The sequence below is a fragment of the Mustela lutreola genome, chromosome 8 (assembly GCF_030435805.1).
Source record: "Mustela lutreola isolate mMusLut2 chromosome 8, mMusLut2.pri, whole genome shotgun sequence".
NCBI classification, from domain to species: Eukaryota; Metazoa; Chordata; class Mammalia; order Carnivora; family Mustelidae; genus Mustela; species Mustela lutreola.
The window spans coordinates 42,817,542-42,843,723 of NC_081297.1; the positions used below are offsets into that span (position 1 = coordinate 42,817,542).

General features: G+C 42.4%; 2 protein-coding genes across 29 annotated transcripts in view; one reads left to right on the forward strand and one right to left on the reverse strand.

Annotated features, from left to right (window-relative positions):
* The window catches only part of CACNA1C (calcium voltage-gated channel subunit alpha1 C), a 744,856-nt gene extending 743,587 nt beyond the window's left edge, over positions 1 to 1,269 (reverse strand). For 13 of the 28 annotated variants that reach the window (XM_059184373.1, XM_059184377.1, XM_059184360.1 and 10 more), the window contains exon 1: positions 761 to 1,268. In XM_059184373.1, coding sequence (XP_059040356.1) covers positions 761 to 899 — 139 coding nt within the window. In that variant the 5' untranslated portion in view covers positions 900 to 1,268. Of the gene's footprint in view, positions 1 to 760 lie in introns of all 28 variants that reach the window. The other 15 variants (XM_059184363.1, XM_059184367.1, XM_059184359.1 and 12 more) reach the window with 2 other exon arrangements.
* Positions 1 to 22,398, forward strand: part of DCP1B (decapping mRNA 1B) — a 54,272-nt gene extending 31,874 nt beyond the window's left edge. Inside the window, exons 4-9 of the mRNA XM_059184400.1 lie at positions 3,889 to 3,955; positions 6,554 to 6,689; positions 14,490 to 14,618; positions 16,136 to 16,996; positions 19,332 to 19,580; positions 22,164 to 22,398. Of these exons, the coding sequence (XP_059040383.1) occupies positions 3,889 to 3,955; positions 6,554 to 6,689; positions 14,490 to 14,618; positions 16,136 to 16,996; positions 19,332 to 19,580; positions 22,164 to 22,244 (1,523 nt within the window). The 3' untranslated portion in view covers positions 22,245 to 22,398. The remainder of the gene's footprint in view (positions 1 to 3,888; positions 3,956 to 6,553; positions 6,690 to 14,489; positions 14,619 to 16,135; positions 16,997 to 19,331; positions 19,581 to 22,163) is intronic.
* Positions 22,399 to 26,182: the final 3,784 nt, after the last annotated feature.

A 26,182-nucleotide genomic window follows, 5' to 3' on the forward strand; every position in this document is an offset into this window, starting at 1 on the left:
CTTATATTTTAAAGTTGCACAAATATTATCATGAATCATTATTAGAAGATTGCAAGCTACCATTCATGATCTGGTGTTGAAAGATATTTTGGGTAAAATATGAAACAAATGATAAATGCCTTCAAAGAACAGATTGTATAGAAATATTTGTTAGGAACATAAACTAGATGAGATCAATTCCCAAAGAACATCCAGAATGAACTCACGCTCCATGCTAAAGAGAATCCAAGAATTCTAAATGAATGTGCATTTAAGGACATTTTGATATTGCCTCTGACGACCTCTTAACTAGCCTCTTAACATTTAACAGCTTTAGATTTTTCTGCTGAAGAAATCAAAAAAGAAGAAAATACCATTATCAGATACAGTCAGTTTGTTCTGTCTTCTGTGTGTACCTATGATATTCAGACATGAAATCTAAGAGAGAGATTTGGCTGTCCTTAATCATCCATGCAGAATTAAAAAAGGAAGAGGGAAAACTGATGCTTCAGTAGCTATGTAAAGGCAGTATTACCTTGCCTGTTGCCCCAAACACCGGATTTGTTTCTGACTGAGAATTTCCAAAGCATGAGATAGACCACGACAGTGCAATTTTAGGCAAAATTTCACAACCGTGTTGTTGAAAAGTCTTGGATTAAATACGAAGAGGACCACCAAAAAGATGAGTCCTTAGGTCACACATTCTAGAGGTCATTAGAATATTTTGGAGTACACTTCAACCTGTTCTTCCTAGTCTTTATCCCACTTTTGGGTTTCTTACCTCCAGGTGGGATGTAGAAGCAATTGAGTTGAGCTTCATGCACCAGAGTGCCCTTAAATTTCACCTCTGCTCCAGTGTTGGGGTGACTGGGAAGCGGCTGGTATGGGGGCGCAGTGGGCTGGCCGAAGGCTCGAAGCATGCTGAACTTCCAGATGTGTACTAATAGGTCACTGTTTTCAAGTAAATAAATATCCTCTCCACGAGCTTTTCTCCTTGTAATTTCTTAAAGCCCAGAGGTCATTCCCAGAGGAACATTTCAGCGTTCCACAGGTCCACGTGGCAGGTCCCCATCGCTGCAAATTCAGGTCACTGTGATTACTTTTTCAGACTCAGAATTCGAAAAACCACACCTTCTTTTTGGGTTCTTTTCAACCAAGTTTTTTTCTTCCTTGCTTGCCGTACTCACTGCCTCCAGAAGGATGGGCATCTCACCCAGTGGCTTTTACAGGAAAACTGGGATTGAAATGTGAAGTTAATGGTTTCTGTCAGCCTGTCAGCTCATCACCTCCCTGAGGCATGATGATCTCTGGTTTTTATATATCACCACGAGCTGCTTTGATATACCCTCTTGTGCGAGAAGACTGATAGGTTTGTCCAGGGGTTGGGAGGCCTTGAGCCTAAGAGGCAGAAAACTTCGGCTGGAATGTGCACGTTCATGGAACTGTGGCCAGCTCCTGCTGGAATGCAGCGCAAGTCGCAAAACTATTTTAAGGGAAAAAAACTTGGGCCCAGTTTGACAGTAGCCAGGACTGTCGGTAAATCTGTTTTTTTTCTCCACGGACTGGTTACATTTTATATTCAAACCAAGTATGAACTGGAATGAAAAATGCCATTTCAAAATGAGCCCATTTTACTCTTGAAGTCATGGGTTTTTTTTTAGAGATAAATGGTCAGGCCCTAAGGAAATCTCCACAATGTCTTAAATAGTCATTACAAACCTGGTCTTTCCTTCATTCTGTGCTGACATCTGAAAGATGTTTTCATAGCATTTTTCCTCCCTAAATCTACATTTCAGTTATTTCATGGTAATGACATTGTCAGACTCTTTTCTGCTTGTATCAACAGTTGCCTTGGCATCCTGCTCTTATGAAAACTGGATTCCATACGTCAAATGCCACAAATGTGTAACATCAAACAAACAAACAAATGATACTCAGAGCATTTCTACGAATATGTCCTACAGATTAGGCACAAATGGCTGGTTCCATGCTGCCACTGGGCCCGGAGGTTCCTAGTCATGCTGTGGTTTTCTCCCCTGCTACCTACCACTACCTGATAGCTTTGGAAAAAGCCCAATCTCCCCGAAAAGGAAGTTATCACCAGAACCAAAAGAGCAGACGTGGCTGTTAGTTTTATCACTAAGATTAAAACCACCATAAGACACAAACATATTCAGATTTATTGTCTTTGAATGTTAGTGATCAGTGTACTTGTGCTGCCAGAGATATAAGCCAGGGCAGTTTAGTGTGTCACAGTGTCTGTGGGCAGACAGAGTAGGACGTTGGTGGGGATGAGCTGCTAACAATCTTGAATGAAAAGTTTTAAGATACACATTTAATGATCTTGAATCGAAGAATTACTTTTTGATAGTAAGGCACATAGGCTTCAGAACTCAGATGTTCTTTTTTCCAAAAGATTATCAATGTATTGGGGCGCCTGGGTGGCTCAGTGGGTTAAGCCGCTGCCTTTGGCTCAGGTCATGATCTCGGGGTCCTGGGATCGAGTCCCACATCAGGCTCTCTGCTCAGCAGGGAGCCTGCTTCCCTCTCTCTCTCTGCCTGCCTCTCTATCTACCTGTGATCTCTCTCTGTCAAATAAATAAATAAAATCTTTAAAAAAAAAAAAGATTATCAATGTATTAAAGAGAAATATGTGTATGTATTTCTAAGATAATAAAATGGTCTTATTCTAGGAATGCTGGAGGGTTCTTTCCATTTTTTTTTTTTTCCTCCTCACATGGGGGTTGGTAAGAAATCCTGGCACACTAATCATACAAAAAGTTTAAAACCCCGTTGCCACCTTTTGGCAAGTCAGTAATTCAGATTTATGGAGTTCCTTTTAAACATACCTGCCTAAAATAGCACTAGGAAGACATTTCCTGAAGCTTTTGTTATCTGAATCATTACTGACAAGAAGCAGAAATCCCACACTGAGGCATTGGTCAGGTTGGGGGAAAGAAATTGTCAAAGCATCACAGCTGTTTTAATGACCAAATAACATTCAGAAAATTAAATATTTTGAATGTTTAAATTTTAAGAGGTTTTTCCTTCAAAAAAATATATTTTGTTCGTTTTTGTTTCCCTATTATAACACTGCTGCTGTTTTCAATGAAGCATTTGAAAATGTATCTGTACCTAATGCATTATTTATATGATTAATACCACCAGATCCTCAAGTAGATCTTTATAAATGTATTTTGGAACTGTTTAGCCTTTGCTATAAAAATGATATAGATAGGCACATATTAAAGTATACAATTTATCTGAAAATTGTTATATGAATCTGTAGCTCCATTATACCACATTTTTCTTTCATTGCTAAATGATTAAGTTATGGTTACATCTCATCTTTCAACAGTTGTAAATTTTCCATACAGGCATTTTGAAGTCAGAGATTTGTTATTGAATTTTATTTTTTACTGCACTGTGTCCTAACTCAGAGCTTACAGAGCCAGTTTCTTGGCGAACATTTTCCTGGGAGGAAGAGGAGGAGGAGGGAGAGAGGTTTGTAGGCCTAATTTCGTGCATCAGGTTTCTGGATACTTCACAGTAAAGATGAAATATGTGTGCAAATGGAGTCTGGACACAGTGATGTTTCAAAGCCAGGACTTCTGAAATTCTGACTTCATCTGCAATCTGTATTCATTCATTTAAGAAGCATTTGCCAAATGCCTGTTATATTCAGGTGCTATATTATTGAGGACGGCACACTTTATGGGGGAGGGGGTGTCCCTGCATATGTGTAAGACCACACTTCAGAGTTCTCTGGGGGCTTAGACAATTCCAACACTAGGTTTTCCAGCTTAAACTCCAGTGGTGGGTTTCATTTATCAATGAGTACATATTTTCTTCAAGTTCCATTTTGTAGTTTTGAAGGTGCTCATAATTTGTTTGATGTGTTTTTTGCAGTGTCCATTTATGGGATTTGGTTTTATGATAAGGAAGAATGCCAAAGAATTGCAGAGCTAATGAAAAAGTAGGTGCTGAAAGGCTAAGTATTTTCTGGACCTGATGCTTTTGTCTGTGCTTCTCAGTGTAACTCCACTATACTCTAAGCAGAATGCACCTCTTACGGCAGTCCTTTCCACTGTGGCTAGGAAAATGTTTACAGTTACTTAAAGGAAAAATAAATATAAGTCACATGTTTCATATTTTTTAAATTTTTTAAAATTTATTTTTAATTAATTTATTTTTTATTGTGTTATTGTTAGTCATCATACAGAACTTCATTAGTTTTTTATATAGTGTTCCAAGATTCATTGTTTACATATAACACCCAGGGCTCCATGCAATCCGTGCCCTCCTTAATACCCGTCATGGGGCTCACCCATTCCCCCCACCCCCCCGCCCCTCTAAAACCCTCAGTTTGTTTCTCAGAGTCCACAGTCTCTCATGGTTCGTCTACCCCTCCGATTCTCCCTGCTTCACTTTTCTTTTCCTACTCCATATTTTCACTAGGTAAGACTTATCGTGTAGAATAGTTCACCTCATTTTTTGTTCTGCTTGTGGGAAATACCTATAATATGAATTATTCCAGATGGCAGTTTTCTTCAGTATTTTCCTCATTTGTAAATTAGCAGGTTTGTTTTTTTTTTTCTCTGAAAAGTTATCAGTATAGCTGACAGTAAAAAGAACATTCAGAACATTTTAAAGGCTGCTACACTTTCTCTAAGATCTTTCCTTCCGGCCCTAAACGCCTTTCTATAACTGCATATCCAGGGTTGTGGGAGCTCAGAGTTTCCTCATGTCTCAGATGCTGTGAGTACTCAGGATAGACTTTATTTTCAGTCTTATTGGAAATATCGGAGTCAGTATTGGTTTAGTGATCAGTAGGCAGTCCCTTTTTTTGTTGCTGGTCTCTTTCTTTTAATCTCTTGATGCCTTGTGGTTTGTCTTGCCCGCGTTTTGGGAAAGTTAAATCAGGGTCTGACTGTCCTACTCGTGACTCCCTGACTGCACTGAAAGGGAGGCCTGGGTAAGCATGCTGTCTCCTCTGTGACTGGTCAACTCTTTGATCAGTCCTTGAGCCCCGAGGCTGCTCCCTGAGAGGCAATTAATTCCCTGCTTTTAGGGGAGGGTTTAGAGCCTTGGAACAAAATCGGTTTCCTACCCAGGCCGTATCTCAGCCGGTGACCCGGCTCCACCGAACACACAATATGGCAGCTGTCTACGCAGATTGGACAAAACATCTCCATCTGTGAAGGCACCCATTTTCCGATTTTAAATCCCGGGGCAATGAAATGACTAAAAAGTGACCCCCAAAAATGAAATGTGGGGAACACTTTTTTATGAATAGGCTTCTGAAAGTCTAGCCTGTGATGATAGCTAATTGTAGGTAACCAGCTCACATTACAGATGGTGATTAAGTGGGTTCAAACTGGTATTTACCCCCATCACCACTAGTTCCTAACACATTCATGTTATTGTAAACCATACAACGGATCATAATAGCAGGATTTCATATAGATGAAAAAAATGCCCTGCGGCTCAGCCGAAAGACCATGTTCAAATTGTTGGCATTCGGCAGTAGTTAACTTAACAGCGGGGGCAGGAAATTGATTGTTGACTAGCAATAAGCAGCTGATAAGTGTAGATTCCGAGCCCTTCCTCCGATAGAATTAAACCTTCCCATAAATTCTCAGGTGTCTTTTACCATAAATGACATGGCCGTTATAAAAAATCTGAGCTGAAAGTCAAAGTACACAGAAGGAAAAATATTTTTCTCAATGTCACCTGGCACCATCTAGGAGTGATCTGGTCTCCCTCCTGTATTGTTTTCAGGAAAACAGAAGACACTCTTCATTGCTCTGGTTTTTTTTGGGGGGGGGGATGTTTGTTTGTTTGTTTAACGCCCCCTCTTCTAGAATGAAATCTTCACAGTTTATAATTTGCCAGAGGATTATAGGATTTGAGTTGCTGACGTCGATTTTGCTTTGAGTACAAGGCACATTGAAACAAAAAGGGGGAGTGGATCTCGATTTGCTGTGGGGTTTGCTCAGTGTTTGAGAACTCTAAATTGGGTTCTAAATGAGTCCTTTCAAGTGCTCCAAATGAGGAGTTGGCAAACTTTTTCTGGAAAAAAAAGAAACCAAAAAACTGATCAGTGAGTGTTTCAGGCCGTAGTTTGGCCACCCCTCCCCTGGGTTCATACGCGTAGTCACTTGGGACCTCCGCTAGTACTCAGGACCTCAACTCTCGTTTTTCTTCTTTCACTTCCTGAGCAGTCATACTTCTACTATGACTATAACAAGATAAAAATAAGTGGGGCCGCCTGGGTGGCTCAGTCAGTTAAGCATCTGCCTTTGGCTCAGGTCATGATCCCAAGGTTCTGGAATTGAACCCCGCCTCAGGCTCCTTGCTCAGCCAGGCGCCTTCTTCTCCCTCTCCCATTCCCCCTGCTTGTGTGCCCTGTATGTGTGTGTGTGTGTGTGTGTGTGTGTGTGTCTGACAAATAAAATCTTTAAAAAAAATCTTAAAAAAACATAAAAACACGTGGATGGGAATTAGATGGTTTTATAAGCCATTTGTGTTGAGTTTGTTTTTCTTGTGTGGATTTTCCCCTCTATTTTTCTAGCCTAACTCAGTATGAACAGTTGAAAGCCCATCAGGGAGGTGGAACAGGAAACTCCCCAATGATCCTCAATTCAGGAGAGGGCAAGGAAGTAGATATCTTAAGAATGCTCACCAAGGCCAAAGATGAATACACCAAGGTGAGTTTTTGTCTTCTTTTGTGAAACATACTTAAATCCTACAGTGGTAACATGCTTGTGGGAGAAGGGTTAGTGCTATTCCTTCCACCAAACAAAATCGAATGAAAAATCAAATCTCTATTTGTTTTTAGCGAGCTAAAGAATACCGTTTGTTTTAAGTGGATTAAAGGTAGACTAAAAAATCAGCAGCCTTCCTATATACAAACAGTATCCAATCAGAAGGTTTACTCGAAGACCCCATTTACCATAGCAGCTATTAATATAACATTCTTCAGAATAAAATTAGCAAGGAATGAGCAAAACCTGTATGAAGAAAACTTTTAAACACTCCTGACAGGCGTAAAAATAGACTTGAACAAATGGGAAGGTTATGTCCTGATCTTAGATAAGAAGGTAAAACTTAAAGCACTCACTTCTATTTAATCTGCAAATTTAAGATGATTCCTAAACAAATACAGACAGTTTCTTCTTTCCTGGAGCCAGACAAGTTGACTAGCAGGTTCATATGGAGAAATATGTAAGAAAGAGTAGTGGGAAAAATCTTGACAAACAAGAGCAATATCGGATGGGAGAGAAGGGGGAACAAGCTCTGCCTGTCTGATATTAAGGCATTAAACCGTAAGCACTTAAAACTGTATGGTCTTGATGTTACTGATGCATAAACAGCCAGATAGACCAGTAGGACAGGTGGGAAAGTCCAAATGGCACCCCAGTGTATATGAAATTTAGGACATGATAAAGATGAAAATCTCAAATCAGCTGTTTGAGTGGATATTTAAATAAATTATATTGGGACAAGTGGCAGCCATTTGGAAAAATACAAAATTGGATTTATACCAGGATAAATCCCAAATGTATTAGAAATATAAATGTTAAAAATAAAACCATTCAAACACCAGAAGAAAATCTGTATGGATTTCTTTGTAATCTAGAAAGGAGAAGTCTTCCTAATAAACTCTGCCTTAAAACCCAAAGGCAAATTAACTCAACTACATAAAAATAAAAAAATAAATGTTTTGCCTGGTTTTAAAAAAACACAAGCAAAGTGAAAAGAAATGTTTATACCTAAGTAAATAGGAGGGTTAGTTTCTCAATTTTATAAACTGCTATTATAAAAATTGAGAATTGAAGATTATCACTCTCTAGAAACATGGGAAAAAAGAAAATCAAGAAAACAAAAGACAGTTAAAACCTAGAATTTAGAAACCAGCTGAAATAAACATTACACAACTGAATATCATACTATGGCATAATTACTTAGAAAAGAAATTGGGGAGTGACTTAAGAACCCCATATTTGGGGCGCCTGGGTGGCTCAGTGTGGTTAAGCCGCTGCCTTCGGCTCAGGTCATGATCTCAGGGTCCTGGGATCGAGTCCTGCATCGGGCTCTCTGCTCAGCAGGGAGCCTGCTTCCCTCTCTCTCTCTCTGCCTGCCTCTCCATCTACTTGTGATTTCTCTCTGTCAAATAAATAAATAAAATAAAATAAAATAAAGAACCCCATATTTGAACTGAATACCCTTAGACAAAAAGAACTGCAAAGAAATTGTAAACTTCATTCAATGGTTTCATTGTTAATGGTAATATGGGCATTGTAATTTTTTAGCTGTCGTGGATATAATAAATGAGTATGTTTATGCGGTCAGAACAAAACCTTCAGTGTAAAAAGATATTAAGTTAAAACCATCTAACATTAAATTTTAAGTTGGAATGTAAGAGTTAGTTCATATTTTGTTTCTTAAATATGTAGTTACTCACTTTTTTCCCTGAAGAGACCTAGAAATAAGTGGCAACTCAGGAGCAGCAAGCACCTCTGGCCCCCAGATTATTGTTACTAAATACTATTCTCCCCCTCATGCCAAAAGGTAGCAGAGCTCTTTAAAGAAATTTCCAATTCCATGTCTGGGTTTAGGAAAATCAAGTAAACAGGGTGTTATGAAAGGGGCACAGCAATCAAGTTGAAGCGGCCACTGAGTAAGGACATCAACAAGAAAGACTACAGTAAATTGAAACACACTGAGCACATATAAGCTCTGAGTTCATGGTGATGAGTGAGCAAGCAGACCAAAAATATAAAACAGTACAAAAAGTAATTATTGTCTGTTCTTGGAGGTACTAAGATACCAGCGCCTTCCTCTGAAAATTGGTAGTTAATGGGAAGGAATTAAACATTTATTCTGTCTGACCAGGAGAGACAAATTTTCAGAGGAGCCACATGATCCCGGTTGATGAGGTAAAGTCTTCTCTACCAAAGAATTCCAGCTATTGAGTGTAGATGAAATGATAGAACTTAAAACCATGCTAGTAAAATAAGCGATTCAAGCGATGATCGTTAGTAATGTAAATATTAGAAAGGCTGATGGAAACTGCACCATGAAAATCAGTCTACCATCACGTGAGCCCACTGACCAGTGCCATTAAAGGTTGAATAATCAGTTACATGTGTCTTCTAATGTGATATAATGTGGACTTTGTAGCCCCACCTTGAAATATATATTGTTGATCCTGAATCTTTTCATTTTTTATTTAAATTCAATTTAGTTAAGTGCTCATTACATCAAGTGCCCTCCTTACTACCCATCACCCAATTATCTCATCCCACCTTCCAGCAAGCCTCAGTTTGCTTCCTAGAGTTAAGAGTCTTACAGTTTGCCTCCCTCTCTGTTCTCATCTTATTTTATTTTTCCTTCCCTTCTCCTATGTTCATCTGTTTTGTTTCTTAAATTCCACGTGAGATCATATGGTATTGGTCTTTCTCTGACTGACGTGTTTTGCTTAGCATAATACCCTCTAGTTCCATCCCCATCGTGAGCTTTCTTAAACTTAACTAATTTACTAAAAATGAAAGGGAAGAGGGGCAGTCGGAAAACAAATCAAACGGCATGACAAAGGAGCAATCAGGAAAGTCCTGAACGCAGTGGGGCATGCTAAAGGACAGCCGGCCCGTTTTCTCCAGCCTGGCTTTGATTTGATGGTTGGCTTGCCCTTGATGGGTAGACTGTGAGCTCCTCGAGCACAGAGAACAAACACCCTGTATTCATCTTCATAAGCCTAGTCGCCTCCAATGTTCCTGGCACATATGTGCTCAATAAATGGTTGTTGATTGACTCAATGCCTAGGAATATGCATTAATCACAGTTTCATTGTCCTTCAATCAGAGGGCCTGGACAGAAGTGCTTCAATCCCAGATGCGGTCAGTAACAACGATTTCTATATTAGTTTTCCATTTTGCTTAATTCTTCAGCAGCTGTTAAAAGACATCTAATAACTTGGCAACTGTCAATTCATTATACTTTACCTAATTGTACTATGTTAGGCACCCTAACGATCAGTCTCAAATGGTGACATTTTTGCCTTCCAGGAACTTAGGTTCTGTGAAGACAGCACAACAATGGCCAATAAATAAAAAAGGCATATACTGAACAAAAATTACTTTCTTTCTCCTCCTTCCCTTCTCCCAGCACACACACACACACACACACACACACACACATTGTATTATTTTTATTTTATGATATTTGACATCTTAAAAGTCATCTGGTTGGGGCTAGAATCCTCCTCTCTGGGCTAGACAATTTTTTTTTTTTTTAATAAGTAGGCTCCATGCCCAGCGTGGAGCCCAGCAAAGGGCCTGAACTCAGAACCCTGAGATCAAGACCTAAGCTGAGATCAAGAGCTCACTGCTTAACCAACGGAGTCATCCAGGTTCCCCTGGACTAATTAATTCTTAGAGCTAGCAAAGGGCCCAGTCAGAGGCTGCCTTTGCCATGCAAACTAGCCTCCAGAGCCATCCCTTCTTCATCTGGCCCCCAGCACCCCAGGAGGCAATATTCCTCAGCCTTAATTATTTCAGGTCACAGGACTAGGGATCACCCTATAGTTTAAAGCCTACTGAAAAGTATCCAGACTAGCCAATCCTAAAGTGCAGAAACCCCAGTAGAGGCTCTAGTCTTGGCTCCCCTCAGCCCCTGCTTTGTCTCCTGCCCATCCTGAGACTTCCCCCATGTGGCCTCTTGTTGCTAAGACCTGTAAGTATATTTATTTGTTCCCTAAGCCTCTCCAGTGTCTTCCCTCTAGCTGCACCTGACTGTCTCACAAAAGAGCACAGAACACACACACACACACACACACACACACACATATGCACACACACACAGAGAAACACTCATAAGTGGTTTCGGAGACTTAAACCATCACTTTAAACTGTACCTGCAACTTGCCGTGTTTCCCCTTCACTTTCTTTGCCCTTCAGAATCTTCATATTCTTCAAGGCCCAGTTAAAATTCCACCTTTTACACGGAGTTTTCCCAGATCTCTTCATTCAGGTTAATTATTCTTTCCACTGAACTCACCAGTCTGTTACTATTTAGAATTTATTTTGCTCTTCCTCGTTTATTATTATTATTATTATTATTCTCGCACCATAAGCTTATTGAGGTTGAAGCAATGTTCTATTCATCATTATGCTTCCCCAGATTGATTGTTATAATGTTGACATAAAATGCAGATGTTTAATCGGTATATAGACTTGCTTTTCTATAAAATCAAATACGTGTTATATACATAACGTTAATTGCTCCAACTGTGTGATAAACAACAGAAGAAATATCCCTTCTGCCATTAACAGCCAGAGGATGTAACCTTCCAGGAGCACCTGTTACTTCTCTGGTCTAAATTCTTCTTGGTTTCTCATGGCCTAGCATATGGACCTTCAGACTCCTCAAGGATTGCATAACATAGCCCCAGGTTATTCTCCTAACCTCTTTACCTTCTCCCCACACTTCCCTCTACAAATATTTGAAACTCCTGCCAAGCAGAGTAACAGTGCTGCCTCCTCTAACGGCCTCAGGGCTTTCTTCCCATGCTGTCCCCTCTCCTTCCTTACCTGTCAATGTATGATCAGTCTTTCAGGCCCCATTTCAAATGGGCTTTGCCCATCCTGTTATTTCTGATCTGCACAACCTGATGTGTATGCTTCCCCGTGAACTTCCACTGCGTTGTGCAGACCTGCTTTATATTTGCCTATGTTCGTGTAACCTCTTTTCCCACACACAGACATTTCAGAAAATGTGGAGTTCATGAGTAATGGGAGGTATGGGAGAGGAGGAACACAGACAGAGGCAAAAGAGAAGAAGACAAGATTTCCCTAGGATTTCTCGTGTAAGGAAGTGGCTCTCCCATCACCGGGAGTATTCAGGAAGAGACTGCATGGGGACATACTGAGGTATTAGGAAAATATATGTCACTTTTCTGATAAACTCAGTGACTTCTGAGCTCTTCCTTACTTTAAAATACTTCAGTTTATGAAAACCCAAAAAATAAGAGGAGGAGAAATTTCAGCTAGAGGTATATGTTGTTGGTAACGTAAAGCCTAGTGACATCAGATGCAACTGTTAGATGAAGTTAATAAAAGAATTTAAAAACCTTATTTTGGCCAATATTTTATGTTTTTCCCCCAAGAAACAATTTTCTGTGAATCTACTATAAGGCAGCATGTTAATTTGAACTTCACCTCCTTTTACCTCCTCCCTATTAGGCTCGGGTTAAGATGCAAATGAACAGTAAAACCACCAACTCACAGTAAGAGGAAGAACTAAGGCCAGAAAGGATCTTTGGCTGTGTAGTTGAGTTCTGAGTATGCAGAAGTGGACTATTTTGTGTTTTGTGGCTTAAGGCAAGAGTTAATAGTTCTCTTTCAATATACTGTGACTTATTTATAAAATTTAAGAAATTACTTTGTCTTTTGATGCTCAGTGAGAAAATTCAAAAAAGTAGAAAAGTGAAATAAAAAATATCCATAATCCTGTAACCCAAAGATTTCTACTTTTAATGCTTTCAGTGTATTTTCTTCCAGACTTTTCTCTTGGCATGAGTACATATGTTTGCGTTTGTGTGTGAGAAAATGGGATCATGTGACACAGTTTTTAAGGCTTTAAAGAAGTGCCTCAGGATCTCTATGGAGAATCTATTATACACTTTTTCCAACTCTTTTTTTTTTTTTCCAAATATATTGAAGTTATTTGGGTCAGGAGAAGCATAGAAAATTAAACAGCTGGAAAATGAGCTATGAACTATTGAGGTAGATGATGTTTAATTCTGAGCAATTTGATAGAGAGCAATTTTTACGTGAAAGCAAGGCTTCAGTGATAGAAAACAGCTTCTAGCAATTTTACTTAGAAAGGATATCTAGGGCTTATGCATAGCAAGAGACAGGGCAGACTTTCAGCCGGTGTGGATATATGTATAGGGAAGGTGGGGAAAAATCTGTTTTTCTTGGTTTGAAATTCAAGGTCTCTTAACATAGAGAGGTTGTGATCTCGGGGTTGGGATCTCAGAGTCGTGAGATCCAGCCCCACATCGGACTCCACACTCAGCACAGAGTCTCTTTGTCCCTCTCCCTCTGCTCCTCTCCCCTCCGCTTTGCACTCTCTCTCTCTCTCTCATAAGTGAGTAAAATAAATAAATAAAATCTTAAAAAAAAAAAAAAGAAAACATACAAACAGCATCATTCAGTGAATGTAATCTAAGCATCCACTTTCTTTTCTATAGCAAACAGAAATTAAAGGCTTTCATGCTAAAATTTTGTAGGTGTCTTGTGTTGGTTATTGCCTTGGAAAGCCAGGCCAGTTAGTTCATGCAGCCATACCATTAACCACCAGCATTCATCTAAGAATTAGAAATAACATTTTATGACTCATAAAGTAATTTCACATCCCACTTAATCTAGTGCCAAATATCCAAATTACTGATAGAATTCTTGGAAGAAAATGATTAGTCTTTTGTACAATTAACTTTACAAGCCCAAGTGAACTTGGTGGTGATTGACCCATGCTCCTACATCCTTGAATTAGAAAATACAACCCAGTAATTATGAAACACATTGGAAACCCTGGGTCCCTGGGGGTTGAGATTATGTTTATGTCTCATTCCATGTCAGGAACAGTGTGAAATATTTTCTTACCTGAGTCCTTGACGGTTGAAACTAGCAATGCTATGGAGAGTATAAAATAGAAGGTAGTGATTTTATATTCAGTTTTATTTGGTGTTTTAACCAGATAAATGACTGCCATCATCACTGCGTTGTGTCATGAATCCTACTGTGTTTAGCGATTGTATGGTTGGTTAGATTAATGTATGATAATGATTCAGTATTTGAAATGATGGGTCTTGTCTCTCCTCTCTTTCTTTGTGAAGTTCTAATTTGTAGTGAGTGGCTCAGAATGCTCAGAGTTACTTTATTCGGATTATTATGAATTATTCTGTTTATGTTAAAAGCCAACTATTAAATAAAGAGGATGTTAGTAATTTTTAAGGCAGTGGTGTGAGTCAGCTTTACTTTTTGGTTTGTAAAATAAAACGGGTCAGTTGCTTTGGTGATACAACCTTCCAATTTTAAATCAACTGCTGATGGGTGAATAAAACCATACTGTAATCCAGACGTGGCATTTAAAGAATTGTTTCTATCACTGTTTGTCATTGAAAAGCATTAGACTAGATATTTTTAAACTATTGCTTCTGAAGCATATCTTTAGCCTTTCAAATATCCAAGTATCTCTGAGCCTCTCAGTCTTAGGGCTAATGCCATAGTATTTTAGGGCACCGAAATTATGCAACTAAGAAAAATTAAACTGCAACTTGATTTATATCCCTCATATCAGAGGAGATTGTCATTTTCCTTTTCACATGAAAGTCTATCAAAAATAGCTACCAATTAGATAAAAGAAAGAGCGAGAAGTTATGTTCTTTTAAAAAGATGAGAGCTTCTTTTATACCCAAAATGAGGTGCTTTTTTCCATTTCAGTGTAAAACCTGTTCTGAGCCAAAACAGATAACCAGTTCATCTGCCATCTATGACAACCCCAATCTCATCAAACCAATTCCAGTGAAGCCCAGTGAAAACCAGCAACAGCGCATACCTCGGCCCAGCCAGGTAAGAAGTCCTCTGCTTTCCATTTGCAGTTTCCCTACTGGAATGTGAAAGAACTTTTCCCCAGAGCATAGTCAAGGGAGAGCCTGGTGCTGTCCAGCGGTGAAGCAGAGGTGCTTCAGGGTAAATCCAAGAAAGAGAGATTTCAACTTGGAGATTGTTTTCATTTTAATAATGTATTCTTCCTAGAAGGGGGTTGATATTTTTAATGTTGGCATCTGCCATATTCCGTGCCCATCTCTTATGGACTTGAACTCCTCAGAGGAAGTGTGTTTTTTAAAAACAGTGTACTCATAATACTGTCAGAGCTGACAGGAGTATTACCTGCCAGGCCTGCGTTCTTCCTAGGTAGGTGGTTGGTTTCCCAAGGCCACTGAGAGGAGGACAGCCAAAGCAACAACAGTCAGTTACACATTTCTGAGCACTTCCTCTTTTCCGGCTACAGTGCTGGGCACTGTGTGTATAGAAAGGGATTCCGGTTCTAAGGAGTGATATAAAACTCCTCTGTAGACTTGCTGAGTTATCATTGTATTTGCAGCTCAATATATGAAAATGATAGCATTTTTTGGTATGAGTCTATGATAGTTTGCAGAATAGTGCAGCAATAACAAAATTGTTAATCTGAAAGTCCTATTATTGATTGTCAATGTAGTACAGCTATTTCCACTTCCCATAGTTATTCCTTATTAAGGGTTTGGGGTTTTTTTTAAAAGGAATTCGTTTAAATCAATTTTGAAAATGATCATAGAGCCGAAAGACATAAAGACTGGCTAATGAAAGTCTTGTATTGAATTTTTGAAAAGATAAGTCTTTTCTAATTATCTCTTAGCTTGCTTTTATTATTTGCCTTCCATGGAAGTTTTTTATTTTAATAAAGAAACTGGAATATGTTGATGTTAGAAGGAAGCTCATGTTTTCTTAGCCCAACAACATGGAGAGCAGCAGAAGGAGCAGGAAGGGCTATAGGGCAGGAAGGAGGTAGCTTTATGACTGACTCAGATCAGGGATGGTTGTATGTATGCATAAGATGATTTTTTAAAGCTACTGGTGTATGGCTGAAGGGATCAAGTTAGTTTAAACGACTTATCCTTAATTTCTCTAATTCTGCGAAAGGCTACTGACATCCCCATATTCCTGTATGTTCTCAACATCTTCTTATACTCTGCAGGGTTAGGCAGACTTCCTGTTGAAGAGATTATTTCCATTTTAGTATCTAGAACTTTGCACCACCGTGGCCCCCTGTCTGTGAACCTCAGGCCCATCAAGGGCTATTTCATCCATGAGCAGGTGCTAAAAACAATTGCTCTCTGGGGGATGGGAGCGAAGAAGCCTGTGAAAATTTTTTTACCTGGAAAGGAAGTCTTACATTTGTAAAATTGATTAGAATTATCAAGTTTTTCATTCTCCGTAACTGATCCTATGTAAATAAAGATACGCTCAGTCAGGTTAGTAATGTTTCCTAGCCCACCATATAACAAATTGTACGTAGACCCATTTTCAGACATTTTTATTTTTTCCAGACCTTAGACCCCGAGCCCCAACACTTGTCCTTGACAGCTCTCTTTGGGAAGCAGGACAAATCCACCTGTCAGGAAACCGTGGGGTCCCCACCGACCATCCACCAGCAGCAGCAGCAACAGGAGCCACTTCCCGTTAGGCAGGGGGTCGTACGCTCCCTCTCCTACGAGGAACCCAGAAGACACTCGCCCACCATCGAGAAGCAGCTGTGTCCCGCCATTCAGAAACTCATGGTCCGGAGTGCAGACCTCCACCCATTGTCGGAGCTGCCTGAGAACCGGCCCTGCAGAAATGGCAATACCCGTTCTGCTGGGGAAGTTTTTCTGGGACCTGTGCAGCCAGGGTCTACACATAGTGTTGGAACTTCTCAGCGGGTACAAAGTGCTTCCGGAACTCAGAGCCTGTTGGAGAAGCTTCAGAGTGGCCCAAGGCCAGCAACTAAGTATGAGCCTAGCACAGCAGCCCCTGCCAGCTCAGCTGTCCCAAACCTCAGCACCACCCTCCCCGCTGCCACCCCTGGCGCCCCAATAAAGGGGCAGGCTCAGGCACAGGCAGAGTATTTCAATGGCTCCCTTCCAGCTCAGCCACTAGGACACCAGGTTCATGGCAAAGAGCCGTCCACACACCCAAGACCCATGCTTCCCCACTCTGGCAATCAGACTAGCAGTTCTGGAGTGATCTCCCCTCAGGAGTTACTGAAGAAGCTTCAGACTGTCCAGCAGGAGCAGCAGCTGCACACATCTAACCGACCAGCCTTGGCAGCCAAGTTTCCTGTGGTAGCTCAGGGCTCCAGGACACGGAAAGCTCTGGAGTCCTGGATGGACAAGACAGCTGGCACAGAAAAGCAGACTCCTCTTTTTCAGGTAGATATCTTCAGGAGGGGGTAGGGGGAGGAGCAGGAGGTTGTACTGCTCTAGCGCTTCGTAAATACTCGATGAGACTTAGAATCAGCCTCAGTGCTCTGGGGATGCTTCCGTGTAGGACAGGGCACCACAAGCCACATCTGGCACCTTGTTATCCCCATAACGTTCCTCCTGGAGAGACAGCCCTTTCTTTGCTTAGCCATCTGGGGGCTTTCCTCCCTTAGGAAGTACTTTCTTTGTCAAGTTAAATCTTCACAGTGTTACAAGGTCTGAAACAAACCCATAGACATGGAAAACAACAGAGATGTGTAGAAAACGCCCAAATCTTTGACTGTGAACATTTCCCGTCTGCGTTGAAATCATTTGAGATGCCAGACATCTGGCCTCTTCTTCTTCTTTTAAAATCATTACTATTTATTTATTTAGTCAGTAAATATTTCTGAGCACTTACTACATGCCGGGCATTGTGCTACCTGAGGGCACGTACCTCATCGTTTGTGATGAGGCTTAAGTACTCACCCCTTCTGTAGGCACATGGTCCTGGGTGGGGGTGCTTGAAGTCAACAGGAAAAACGTATCACCTCCTCAAAGGTACAGGCTATTTTTATTTTTATTTCTATCACCACTGTAGCTTATTGAAGATCAAGAGAGGGGTAAGTAAGTTTGCCATCTGACTCACCCTCCACCCCTTCCTACCACCGCCACACACACACACACACACACACAGTGCCAGTCAGGGGAAGATACGGTGAGTTCTAGAAACACCCTGTCCTTCAGGGAAGGTGGCTCTCTATGTATCAGTAACTTGAAACAGCGATGAAACCACAGCTATTTGATGGCCTGTGAGGAACATTTGGAGATCTGACTGATTTTTTTTTTTCCCCATTTGGATTGGTACAAATTCATTGAAAAGGCATTGGGTTTAATAATTAAGATATTCTCCCTGCTTATTACAGATGTCATCCTTGGTCCTTTTGTCATGTTTTGGCAAGTAGCTTACAACAGTTCCTCAACAAGCCTTCACTTTTTTGAAAACAAAGATGATGGGCACGTAGCATAAGTCTTTGTGTATGTGAGAGCCCGAGTCAAAGTGTTTTTGTTCTTTATTTATTACAGTCACAAAGGAATGGTTGTTAGCTGCCCACAACCTCGTTTCGCTGCATGGTGTCCCCTCTCTTTCATACCTGCTTTTTTTCTCTTGGCGGGATGGGACACTAGAAAAACTAGGACACTAGTTGGGACACAGGGAAGCTGGGGTTAGTACTTTGACATTGGCTTCTGCAGACACAATTCTCATTTCTCTTGAGCACCCAGGTGTGGACCATGTGCTCTTCCTCAGGGCGGGTGCTGGGACCCGCTGGGGCGGCATCCATGCTAGCTCCCTGGCTCCATAGGGCAGATAGGGACAGTTAAAGGAGACAAGCAACCTACCTTCCTCCATGCTTCTTTCTGACCACAAACATAACGAGGAGGTGAAATCACAGCAGCTTCTAGACTGCAGGCCTTTATGGCCCCCTTCTCGTGAGTTCTTTTGGGGGCATTAGAAGGCTGGTAAGTAACATTCTTTTTTCTCACCTGCATTAGAAGCACATGAGAGCTAGCGGTAGGAGTCAGACGAAGAGCAAAATGTCACTTGCATAATGGGAAAAGCTACTGGAAAACTTGGTTTTAGATTTTTAGCCAAGTGAGGTAGACATGCTCTCGGGGACAGACAAGTCACTGGCAGTGCCGAGCACAACCAGCCCTCCTGGACCCCAGAACTTGAGCTGGAGACACCAGCAGTGTATGCTGTCCACAAGCGGTCACGTCCTCTCAGGAAGGGACACAGGAGTGGTGAACACTGGTCAGCGTGCCTGCCTCCCAGGGAAAAGTGAGCCAGCAGGCGGAGAGGCTGGGAAGCATCCTCCACATGGAGGAAATGTGTGTGTGCCCCCAGCAAGTGCAGCAACTCCAGGGGGTTTGCTGAAGCTTGAGGTCAGACTAGGGACAACCAGGGAAAAGGCCAGCAGACTTAAATGCAGGCTGCCAAGCGATGGTAAGAAACCAGAAAGATAAACTCTCACTCAGGGGGCTAGCTTCCTGTGCCACGGGGGCAGCACAGACCACCTGAGCTGCTTTGTAATGATGACAAAGGAGCCTGTGTTGAGATCCGACCAGGAATCAGGCTCCTGCAGGTTTTGCCCCTATCCCTCCCTCCCCCGGTGGAGTGGCAACGATTACTCTTGAGACCCACTTATCTCCACGCTTGCCAGCCAGGGACCTCACTCCCCCTCTCCCTTTGATCTTGATGAGCCGGTACTTACTGCTGCCCTCTGTGTGTATTTGCCGTGAGCAGGCCACCTCACCTCCGCGCGTCCCCGCCACACGGGCTCCTTCTCTGCTCATGTCCCCCATGGTGTTCACACAACCCACTTGCGCCCCACCGAAGGAGAGAGACGCCGGGCTCTTGCCCCTGGGAAGCCAAGAAACTGCTGCCGCTTCCACTAACCTCCTCCTGCCTTTGCCGGCCCCGGAGCCCCCCGTGGTCACCAGCAGCCCACTCACCAAGCTCCAGCTCCAGGAAGCACTGCTGTACCTTGTTCAGGTAGGAGGGCCACGTTCTCTCCTTTCTTTCCTTTACCAGCACTGCCCACTGGGGGGCTGCCACAGGGAGAGAAAGTGTCAGTTAGCTAATGCCTGCTTAGTCCTCCCTGAGAATAAAGAGACCGCGTGACAGTTCAACCTAAACCGCATGGCTTCTGGGCCCGGTTAACTGGCCGTGGCTTTGGGCTTCTCCCAACATCAAGTATTTCATAGGATGGAGGATTGACTGAGTCCTCCAAACTGTCACCTGCCAGAAAAGAAAGAAATTCGTGCTGTGTCATGAACAGGTGCCCCATGGTGCGCAGACAGCTCGCCGGCAGGCAGGCAGTAGAGGTCAAATTCATGTGGGGCAAGCAGTGGGCATTTCAGGGGGCGGGGGCAGGCTCACGGACTGCTGAGGAGGAGGGTGCAGGGGGGCAGCGAGTGGTGGCTGGGATTCCAAAGGGCGTATTTTACAAATAATTCTGAAACCTACTAATGAGGACAGGATGGGGGGCCGGGACTTCTCTGTGAGCCATGTGCCTGGCTCGGCCCTGTGAGGTCTTCACCACATAACCGCTGACACTTTCAGAGAGCTCCGTGCCCAGGCTTCACCTACATTAATGCATTTAATCCTTGTACAACAACCCTACTTTTTTTCTGTTGTAGAAACAAAGAAACTGAGGCCAAGGGATGGGCCTGAGGTCACAGCTAGTAAACAGCAGAGCTAGGATTCAACCCCAGTCTGGCTGCAGAATATTCCTTCCCTGGCACAGAACCTGGGGGCGGCAGTAGTGATGGGGGTGGGAGGGGCGGGCCCCCAGGAGGAGACCGGTCAGCCATCCACCTAGTGAAGCATGCCCGGAAAATATACGCAAGGGCTTGAAAAGTGGGGCACCTTCTCCCAGACGGGCTTCAGGCCCCTCGGTGAACAGTTAGGTGTCTTTTTGATACAGTCTTTAAGAAACCTTTTGTGGTACTTTGCTTACACTTTAGCAGACTTCCGGAGGGCTGCCTAGCACTTTGTAGTTGTCTCATTCTAGTTGAAAAGACTGGTCTCTGTTATTAAAAAACTATTTAAAGGTCACGTGTTTTAGAGAGAAGGGAAGGCACGGGGGCTAGAAACCAGCGTCTGAGTGTTAAAGTAGACTAGCAGTCCGATAAAGATCAACCACACATGCGTGGCCATACTAATGCACGGACAAATATTGGTATAAACGTATTTCCCACCTAGTCAGCCATTCCTGGTAAGTTTGTAAGGACTTAGGACATCTTTAAGATGCTGCTGCTGCTGCTGCTGCTTCTTTTTCTCATGAGCAATAAAGAAAAAAAAACCTTAAATTTGAATTGAAAAGTTTCACATTTTTCTGGTTCATTCCATTTAAAAAACATGGTTCCATAGATCTTTGTATAGGAGCCAAGACTCTGAAAGTCTAGAGCAGGCCCTGTCTATTGCTAGGTGGAAAATTACATTTATGTTCCCTCTGCTCTCTGCATACACTTTACTTTTCCCGTGTTGTAGACATTGTCTTCCTGATGAACTCTTGAAGTCACTCACGCAGTCTGTTTTTAGCTTTCGCCTGTCGATAGGACACAGTCTCACGCACAGGGACTTGGTGGGATAAGGAAAAACTGAGATAACATTGCTCTGTTTCATTGCATGAGAATAATGCTAGCTCTGTGCGTGGGGTGCTAAAAGGGAATGAAGGGGGAATGTGAAATGTGGGTGAATTGCTAAAGCTTTAAAGGATTTGAGTGGGAGGGAGAAGTCTCTAGAATTAAAAACCAAGAGCCCCACTGTTTAGACCCATGATTCTCCCTCAGCCCTTAGCCAGGCAGAGGAACCCAGAGCCTACCAGTCTCACGGCTGCCCACTTGCCAACACCAAAAACTTTCTGTAACTGATGGGAGAATTATGCAGGTTTTGATGAGAAAAATGTGGCATATTGCAAGTAAATCTTAACTAATGCCAAGAGCAAAGTATACACTTTGTGGGAGACTTCGGGGGACCTTTAAGAAGCACCAGCAATCTGCTAACCAAACTTCGAGAACCCTTGATCTGGATCATTACCTCCCATTACCTCCCAATCCAGCCTCCTTTTCACACAACAGACCCAGGCTTTTCTTGAGTGAACCTCATTCCATTCTGCCATGTGGCTGGGCTGCCCATCTGGACTGTATGTAATGAGCCCTTGCTGCTTCCCAGATTGATCCTTGGAAACCAGCGGCTGACTCCGGCCCTTGCCTCCATTTGCACTTAACACTCACATATTCAGGGTGCCTCGGTGGCTCAGATGGTTAAGCGTCTGCCTTCAGCTCATGATCTCATGGGATTGAGCCCCAGGTCATGCTCCTGGCTCAGCAGGGAGTCTGCTTCTCCATCTCCCTCTGCCGCTCTCCTCCACTCATTCTCTCCCTCTCGTTCAAATGAAAAGATAAAATCTTAAAAAAAAAAAAAAAAAGATTCCCATATGCAGTGAAGAACTGCCAGCTGTTGGAGCAGACTGGTAGAGATGAGCATCCTAGTGTCAGCACAGCAGTTCAGTTACTTTGGTTTCTGCCAAGCAAATCACATTCCCTTGGGTCTTTTGATTTTGTTTTCCAGAACGATGACAACTTCTTAAATATCATCTATGAAGCTTATCTCTTCAGCATGACTCAAGCAGCCATGAAAAAGACGATGTAAAGCAAAACATTTTAAGACTGATTTTCAAGGTCCTGTGGCTCGAGGTTTTTTTCGCGTCAATGGTGTGACCCTAAATGTTTCTGCCTTTTTAAAAAAAAAAAAAAAAGTATATATAATATGAAGTAAAATGTTTCAGAATTTTCTTCAGTCGAAATGTGTGTGTGTGTGTGTGTTTAACACATCTTTCAGTAGAGTTGGTACTAAGAATCCAGTGGAGAGACAAAGTCTTTTGCTCATATCACACAGTAAATTCCAAGCTTAAATTATTTTTTCCTTGCATGTATGGGGCCACTTTTACAAGAATTAGCCTCTCAGTAGGAAGGGCTGTTCTGGAAACTCAGTTTCTTTTTTATTAATAGCTCTGGTTATTCTTTGAACAGTGGTTTCCCCGTTGCTGTGCTCCTCATGCCATCATGGATGCCAGCCACCAGGTGGCAGTGTCACCCCACAGACTAACCTACCCAGCCCTGCCTAGGCCTTTCAGCCTTTGGAAGTAAAAGGTTTTCTTTTACCAAAGTAAACCTTTCATTTGTAAAAATCCAGTTGGCATGTTTTCCCTGGGCCTTTGAAGGGAAATTATTTCCAAAGGTATTTATAGCTACTTTCTAGAGGATAGTTGTTCTAGGAGTCCACAAGTGGCCCAGATTTCCTGTAACACTTCATTTATCCCAGCTCCTGTTTTGTTTTGTTTTGTTTTGTTTTTTGGACCCAACAGCAGAATATATGCCTGCCTGTGATTCCCAATGAACATTTTGTCATTTTCAGCAAAACATGACGAGAGGAAGGTCACAGAAGATTTTAAAGCTTTTTCTTTGCCTCTGAAGAGAGATAGTAGATTGTTTAGGGCCTGATGGATAAGGACTCTTCAAGCTATCATAGCAGATTGATTTTGATGTTCCCAGAGATGAGGATCTTAATCTTGGAGGGAGGCAGAAGAGCCCTTGCCAAGTTGTTCAGGCCCCAAAATGTCCATATGGGAATTAGTCCCTGCTGAGTATTAGTAATAAATAAAGCTTTGCATTTCTATAGCCCTTTTTATTCTTAGAGCATAAAAAGTCTCTAGCTTACTGCACAGCAAACAGGTTTTATTCTCATTTTATGGGTCACCCAGGAGGCATGGAAAAAAGTAGGTTTCCTCACAGCTTTTGACTGGGGCTTTAAGCTTTGGCCCTTCTGTGGGCACACCATCAGCTGTGTTCCTCAGAATACCACCTCCCACACCTCCCTCGGGAGCGTGCTTTCTCTTCTAAGTAGAAAAGGTGGGCGGGAAAGGATTGGACTCTCACTGACCCTTCATGACGTGCTGTCCACTAGGCCGAGGAGTCTACTGTTACCCTCCTACGTTTAGGAAGGGACTTTTTTTTTTTTTTTTTGACCTCTCCTACATCATCTCACACAGACATAAACCCATGTGATGCTCTAACCAAATACTTGAAATTAATAATTGCATGTGTAATATCTCCACGTTCTTAAAAGGAGAATGGGGAAAAGAGAGACACACACATGGATCTGTTATCCCGAAATCGGTGATGCTGCTCGCTTCTGCAACACACATACTAAAATTGGAACAAAATCAATGATACACTTAACTGCTTGCCAACCTTTTCTTTAAAAAAAATTTCTTTGATCGTAATTACATGTTGAGAGTTGCTTCTCGAACTAGGGAGAAACGAATTCCATTTTAAATGTTGCTAAGCTATCTGGGAGTAGAAAGTATCTACTTTCTGAAATATTTATTTATTTTTTTTTAACCTCAGCCTCAAATAAATAGAATAGAGACCTCAGCTGCGGTACCTCCTGTGAAAAGCCACACCGTGCTGTGTGACAGAAGGAAGAGCCTGGGCCCGGCATGGTCAGACCCGCACTGCAGGCTTCACTCGCACCTTTTTAGGTCAACACCACAGTGATCTGTTTTGAAAAGTAATAAATTCTCCATCCTTTACTGGAATGAATCACTTTAAAAGTGACAGGCCCAATTCATTTCAACCAAAGACTAAGTCACCCTTTGAAATGATGCCTGGTGATTGAGTGCTTGTTCCTTCTCTGTGGCAAAGCAGAAGAGAACTGCTTTGTACAAAGAGTTTTCTCTAAAGAGTCCAAGAAAGAGATAAAAAGGATTATCGACCGAATTCGGGCACCTCCAATAGATTTCATAGATAACTTTTCTTTTCCCCACTCTCCACCTCAAATTCTGAGACGATCACGGATGCCTCTCCTGGGGTCACTGGCTCCCTGGCAACAGTTTTAATCCAATTTCAGATGGAACCCTGAGATAATTTTCCTAAAGCCAGTGTCATCCAATGCCATGGATGTGAATCTTGTAGAAGTTCTGGAAGCCAGTTCTGCCTGGTACAGGAGACAGAACACACAGCCTTTGTCAAACAGACTTGCACTCAGTTCCCGCACAAGTGACCATCTCTGAGATGCTATGTTTTCATGGGAGCAGTTTATGGAAAACAGTTCCTCTGTGCCACAAACTCTAGAAGTCATGAATTCCCTCCTGCCCCCTCTGTGTCATTTGCTGGGTCCCAGTCCCCGGGCCATCAGGATGAGGCCTGTAGCTGCTGGAGGGAAGTTGGTCTGCCATCATTTGTCATCCACTGTGCACTTAGTATGAAGTCTTATATTGCCGCTTATTTACCTGTGGTCACTTTACTCTCTTCTCCCCTTCATCTTTATCAATAACATGAAAACAGTAACACCTGCCCCTTCCTCCCAAGGGAAATGCCATGAGCTCTCTAAGACAAAGATGTCAGTGTAACCCACGATAGTATTGTTCCTGCCCCTGCATTCATGGATAGAGAGCCATTTTAACTGTAAAGCCAGAGAAGGCGGTGCTGTTAATAGCATTTATAGCCCCTTAACTTCTGAAAGGACACCCATCGCTGACTTTCCCCATTTAGAAGGTTAGGCACGGAGGTAATGCAGAGTGAGGGAAAACTTTGTCAGGATCTTTAAGAATTTCCTAGTCTCCGTATGCAATCCAGCTGATAGACCCACACCTGGCTTCTTCCAGCCCTTTCAGAAGGTATAGGCCCAAGGCAAAAACATTCCCAGGCAGAAGGGTCTCCCATAAAGGACCACGTTGTTTGCCTCTGGTAAGTTCATCCTTCCCTCAACACTCTTAGCCCACATGTATTTCTCATGCCCTAGCAGAAAGGACTCTAACTGCTTCCTTTTGCAGAAGTGTGCTAATCAGAAAAGAAGGTGCTTGTCCTCCTAAAGACACCCCAACTATTGGAGAGCATTAGCCCTCTTCAGTTCTCTCGGGTGTTAAAACCAACAGTTGACACAGGTTAGAGCCTACGCCCCTGGGTGTGTAATATACATATGGGAGGTGTCACATTAAAGACCTCTACCTACCAGGTTGTGCTTGGGTTCAATGTCAGTACAAAGGCAGGCAGAGAGAGGAGCTCAGATTGAACTGTGAAGACAGTTCTTTGTTCTGCCGGGCATTGGTGGGCAGGGCTGGGGCGGGGCGGGGCAGGGCTGGGAGAGGGTAGAGGCAGAGGGTGCAGTGTTAGGACCCCCGTCTCCAGACCTTGGACAGAATGGCAGCTCGCTCCTCCCAGCTCTGGTTCTGACCAGCTCCTGCTCTGTTCAGACACATGCCTCCTTCTCCCTTTGCAAAGCAATCCGCTTGCTTCCTAGGCTTTGGAACGTTGAGCCATCTTTCGGGCTAAATTTATCATTTGCAGCCAGCAGGTTGTAGCAACACTTCAACATGTAAAGTTGCTGGGATGCACAGATGGGTGGGTCTCCCCAGCATTTTGCTGAATCCTTGGTTTCAGGTTTCAAAGGCTTGGCATCCCCCTCCCTCTTATAATTAGGATAGTGAGAGAGGCAGTTACAAATACTTGGTATATTTAACTCAACCTTGAGTATCTAGATAGATATTCACCAAATTGAGTTATGAGTAATGCCTTCCAACAACTTAG